General features: G+C 37.7%; 1 protein-coding gene across 1 annotated transcript; it reads left to right on the forward strand.

Moving 5' to 3' along the window:
* The first annotated feature begins 1,840 nt into the window (after positions 1-1,840).
* On the forward strand, positions 1,841-5,013 carry LOC125472476 (G-type lectin S-receptor-like serine/threonine-protein kinase At1g67520). The gene is given in 8 exon segments (XM_048573981.1): positions 1,841-3,026; positions 3,173-3,283; positions 3,359-3,561; positions 3,652-3,796; positions 3,799-3,861; positions 3,967-4,204; positions 4,319-4,469; positions 4,561-5,013. Coding segments are annotated over 8 exon segments (2,406 nt in total). The 3' UTR covers positions 4,870-5,013.
* Positions 5,014-5,924: the final 911 nt, after the last annotated feature.

Below are 5,924 nucleotides of genomic sequence, written 5' to 3' on the forward strand. Positions count from 1 at the left end.
AACCGAAGGTCAAAGGGCTATAATATGGAATGATGAAAAATATGTGAGAAATGATGTAGGAAAAAAAAAAAAAAAAAAAAAAAAAAAAGGTGGGCTAGGATTAAAAAGAGAAAAGTGGGCTAGGACAAAAAAAAAAATCCTAAACCTTAAAGCCTAAAGTGGGCTGAGCAAATGGAAAAGAACAAAAAAGCTGGCGGAAGATGGCTAGCCGGTTGACCATTTAGCCTTTTTTTTTGTCCCGTGAAGCTCATGAGCTCTTTGGCCTAACTCTCGGTTGGAGACGGTTTTCGGGTTATTTTTGGACCTCTGGACCATTCGGTTGGAGATGGTCTAATGAGCCTAATTGGTCATAACAGAAGTCCAATAGATTAGAGTCGCATCAAAATTGACATGCACAAGTTTGATATAACCAACTCCCCTAGCAGCCTCACACTTTGAACAATGATGTAGTGGGGGATCTATTCAAGTGTTTTGGCCTTTATGTGTAAATCAGTTTTGGAATTTGAGAGTCCATTCACATTAGTTTCCAGCTATATTTGAAATTTTTTTATAAAAAATAACATTTGCGTAATTGAGTGTTAAGTTTTGGTTAATGATAAATAGTCTTAGATTGCTCCTTCCCAACATCACCAAACCAAACCGGAGTCACGTCGAAGAAGACCCATGGATTCCGCCATCACCGGCCATGGCTGCGATTATAGCTCGGAAATTTCTCCAGGCACTCTGCGCCAGACAGCTCGGACAGTTAATTTATCATTAATAGCCTCCATTTGGAATCCGAGAAAATCCGGGAAATTTGAACCCCATGTTTGAATTTAGGTGCTACTGGTGAATATTCCCAATTATCAGATTTTGTGCATCTTTTTCCAAACAAAACACTCTGATACATATTGAAGAGTCATTGCTGAACCAGCTCAGCTTGGAATGGGATGATTAAAAACGTACAAGACACACTATAGCATAGCATTGAACGCTATTAATGTAAAAACTCAAGTACAGCTGCTGTTGAAAATCAAACAAAACAGTTGCACATTCGAAAGATAAAAGCCATGGTAGTTGAAAAAAGGAAATGATTGGGCAGACAACTATTTCATATACGTGCATGAAACATGTGTAGCTCCATTTTTATGAAACATTTTCCAAAGTTGTGTGCATTTATGTTTCAATGGTAAAGATTTTTCAATGTGATCAGAACACGGGATGATACACCACGTGTAACTATACAAATGGTAGGATATTTGTGTTAAAAAATTAATAACTTAAAAATATAAATTTTCCATCATTTGTATAAAAACACGTAATATTTCAGTTACAAAGAAAAATTTCTCCAACGGTACAAATGGGCCTTCCGTCTTGTTGTACATCTATTTGTTGATTGGTTATCTTTTTAAAAGTTTTGTCGGCCACATGAACTATAAAGTTTAAATCACTTCACTCATAAAATTTGCTTTAGATTTCCAATTGAGAGGGTGCGATGTAGAGCAGAGAGTTGAGAGAGAGAGAGGAGAGAGAGGAGAGAGTGAGACGCGAGCGTGGAACACGACGGAGAAAAAGGAGGAAGGAAATGAAGAAAGGAGACGGGTCATAAATGACCCCGTTCCACCGTGTGATCAGTTTGGGCTCATTTGTTGCAAACCCGTCAAGATCAAATCCAAGGGCTTAAAACCGTCTGCATATTTGGTCGGCATAGTACAATTTGCCATTTAGGGTGTTGAATGGTTATCATTTTAAAAGTTTTGTCCTCCAAGTGAACTTTTAAGTTCAAATCACTTCACGTAAAATTCAGTTGCAACCAACAAAGAAGAAAGGTTAGGCAGATAATAATTTTATGTAGTCATTCATGGCTAGCTGCAGAACTTGCTTGCTCATATTTTCAAGCTTAGTGGTGTGGACTTATTATTATACTGCTGCAAGTGCACAGGACACACCCAAACCAGGTGACACACTCAAACCAGGTGAGTCTCTCAACTCCACAACTGTTTTATGTTCTGCAAAGGGGACCTTCTGCTTGGGTTTCGATACATATGGCAAATCCAATTACAGCCAGTTGAGCATAGAGCGGAGTGGCGGTGATAACATAGGATGGATTGCCAGCCGAGACACACCTATTTTATACCCTTCCGGAATTCTTACCTTCGACGAGAACAAAACGTTGAAAATTGTGGACAAAAGCGGGACGCGGTTGGTGCTTTACTCTGCCGGTATAGAAACAGCAAATACAAACACTAGTACTGTGGTGGCTACTCTACTGGATTCTGGCAATTTTGTCGTACAAGAAGTGAACTCTATCGATGGATCAAAAAATGGGGTTTTGTGGCAAAGTTTTGATCATCCAACAGATACCCTTTATCCAGGCATGAAATTAGGGGTTAACCACAGAAACGGGCACATTTTATCACTTACTTCATGGTCAAGTGACTCCAACCCAAAGCCGGGGCCTTTCACCCTTGAATGGGAGTACAAAACGCAAGAATTGCAGATTAAGCGACGCGGAGTGGTTTACTGGACTAGTGGAGCCTCTACAAGTAAGAGATTTAAGCAGCTGATGAGTAGGTATAATATTAGTATTGTTTCGAATGGAACTGAAGCCTCCTTCACTTACCACCCTCTAAACCAGACTTCAACAGAATGGGTGCTATCCTTAGCTGGACAACTAGACGACGCAGGAGAATTTGTGATTGCAAGAACAGAAAACTGTTATGGCTATAACACAGATGGAGGGTGCCAGAGATGGGCGGAGAAGCCAACTTGCAGACATGCTGGTGACATATTCGAGCTAAAACGTGGTTACTTTAAACCAACCAGCTCAAATGAAACCTACCCGATTGATCCTAATACAAATCTAAGTCTTAGCGATTGTAAAGATTCTTGTTGGAAAAATTGCGAGTGCCTTGGATTCAATGTTCTAGATGAAGATGATCAGTCTGGATGTCAATATTATACCAGAAAACTTTCGCAGTTCCTTGAAGACTCCACTGGTGATACCACTTTCAATATGTTAAAAACAAAGTCACCTCGCCGTAATGGTAAATTTACTTCATCAATCTTTTCCAGTAAGAACTTGTCCACTAGTTTATATATCATAACAATGCATCCCTTCCTCACACGCACACACAAACACATACTAGTGTTTATGCAATAAAATGGAAAGCACATTTCCTAATGAATGCAGATACAAAAAAGCGGATACTTATTGGCACTGGTATCACAGCCGCTACTCTACTACTTGTTGTCCCATGCATAGCTTGCTATGTGCTACGAAGAAGAAAATTTGCACTTTCAGGTACACAAAGTTATTCATGTCAATGAAAGTTTTTGTCATGAATGTAAAATATATTTTGTACCTTAATTTACATAGGCGAGAATGAGACAAGGATCATTGAGGATGAATTGCTTGACTTAATGAAATCTGATCGACCTACTGATGCTACTGCACGTCAAAATGGTGGAAATATGAGAAATGATTTAAGTGTCTTTAGTTATGCATCTGTAATGGCAGCCACATGTAATTTCTCACCAGAAAACAAGCTCGGACAAGGGGTATTTGGTCCGGTTTATAAGGTAAGGTTTTAAATCATAGAATGTTATTTCATCTATTGATGCTAAAAACAAATTGCTTATCCGTTGAGATATTGTGCATTTCTAATTCAGGGAAAATTGGTGACGGGACAAGAAGTAGCTGTTAAGAGGCTTTCAAAATGTTCAGGGCAAGGAACATTGGAGTTTAAGAATGAATTGATACTCATATATGAACTCCAACATAAAAACCTTGTCAAACTTTTTGGATTTTGCATTCATGTGAAGAAAGGATGCTCATATACGAGTATATGCCAAACAAAAGTTTGGACTATTTTTTATTCGGTTGGTAACACTCACTTTAATCCTACTGCTTGATTTATTTTTGTTTCGGATTTGTGTGATATGTCAAAAATTATCAGTCTAGTAATTCTTCTATATACTGAGCAGATTCAACAAGAGTCACGCTACTTGATTGGAAGAAGCGTTTCAGTATAATTGAAGGAATTGCTCAAGGATTGCTTTACTTGCACAAGTACTCAAGAGTGACAGTAATTCATAGAGATTTAAAAGCAAGTAACATACTATTTGACGAAAATATGAACCCCAAAATATCTGATTTTGGTATGGCAAGGATTTTCAAGCATAATGAACTAGAAGCAAATACTAATAGGGTTGTCGGAACATAGTAAGTAAACGATAAATTGGTCTTTCATCTCTTTCAGTTTGCTATATTATATAACATGGATTATTTATGTATGCAGAAGTACTAAAACAAGTGTCTTTTTCCATTTGGTAATAGTGGTTACATGTCTCCTGAGTACGCTATGGAGGGCCTCTTTTCCATAAAATCTGACGTTTATAGTTTTGGAGTGTTAATGCTTGAAATTGTAAGCGGCAGGAGAAACAATAGCTTCTACAATGCTGATCGCCTGCTTAATATAGTAGGATACGTATGTCATTCCAATCTTAATTGTGAAGAAAAAATTTTGTTCGTGGTTTTAGGTGTGTGATTCTAATTAAATGCGATCCTGCATGTTTCAGGCATGGGAATTATGGAAGGAAGGCACAGTTCTAGAATTAATGGATCCAGCATTAGGTGATTCATGTATCAAAGATCAATTGTTAAGATGCGTTCATGTTGGTCTACTATGCGTGGAAGAAAATGCAGCTGATCGGCTTACCATGCCAGATGTCGTATCCATGTTGACAAATCAAAGCACACCGTTGCCATTGCCTGCAAAGGCAGCATTTTTTGCAGGAAGAAATGTGGTTGAAGATGGTCCGAGTGGAGAAAAATTAGGAATTTTTTCATCAAATGAGATATCCAATTCCACTGCTGTGCCGCGATGAATTTACATCCTACTATGTTTACGGTTTGCCTGAATTTTTGCTTGCTTTTATATGTATGATGGAAGTACTCTAGTTGGAAAATTACTTTTTCCTCACAAACTAATGTACCTGTGGAAATATCAACTATAATAGCTGTTGGCATTATGTGCTCTCTGTTCTCTGCTGTAAAACGTTCAGTTATATATAAGAGCAAATGGATGAAGCAAGACGAACGATACTTTCATGTGTTAGAATCTACCTGATCAAGTTGTGCAGCAGCGGTAGCAGTTCCAGTTCATATAATTACTGTTGATGTGCCTATGAGGAAACAGCTTAGTGAGTTAGCCACCTTCCTCAGGCATAAGGTCTTAAATCAAAGCGTATTTTCTAGATCATGTAGTACGCCTACGGAAGCAAGTATACTGAGGAACACCAGGCATGTTAGTACTGAAGAAAGTTGGGTTCCACTATAAAATCAATTGGTAATATGAAGAGTAGTCTTACCTCTTATAAACTCATGCAAAGTTTATCCTCCCATCAATATGAGACTCATTCTCCACAAGTACTATACCTTCATCTTCCTACTATATCGGAGTCAAACATGCCATTTCTCTTGCTAAAACTTCTTATTTGTTTCCACTTATTATATTCGATTTTTATTTATTTATTTATTTTTAAATCTTGATGGTATGAGAGATTTTATTGATAACTAGAAAATAAGTTACACCTAATAAGGACATAAACTTTACCTCTATGTTGAGGTCAAAAAAAAAGAAAAAGGAAAAAGAAGGAAAAAGAAACCGTTCCTTTAATCAAGGAAAGTGGGAATGTGAGTGGCAAACAAATCAATGGTACAGATTATTTTAAAAAATCTACACCTTCCATTGTAAAATAAAAATAAACTTTAATTTTATAATGGGAAACAGTTCCTCCATTTCCCGAGACGTGCAAAAGAAGTTAGTGAAAACTACCCACTTTCACCATACTTTTCACCCCACGTTGCCTGTCAGACTCAAAGTTCTTCAAAGTCTATAAATAGGACGTAAAACACAGGGGAGACGGAGGGCAAAAAGCAT

This window comes from the organism of the source record quoted next, unplaced genomic scaffold (genome assembly GCF_019419815.1).
Source record: "Pyrus x bretschneideri cultivar Hongxiangsu unplaced genomic scaffold, Pyrus_bretschneideri_v1 Contig7, whole genome shotgun sequence".
NCBI classification, from domain to species: domain Eukaryota; kingdom Viridiplantae; phylum Streptophyta; class Magnoliopsida; order Rosales; family Rosaceae; genus Pyrus; species Pyrus x bretschneideri.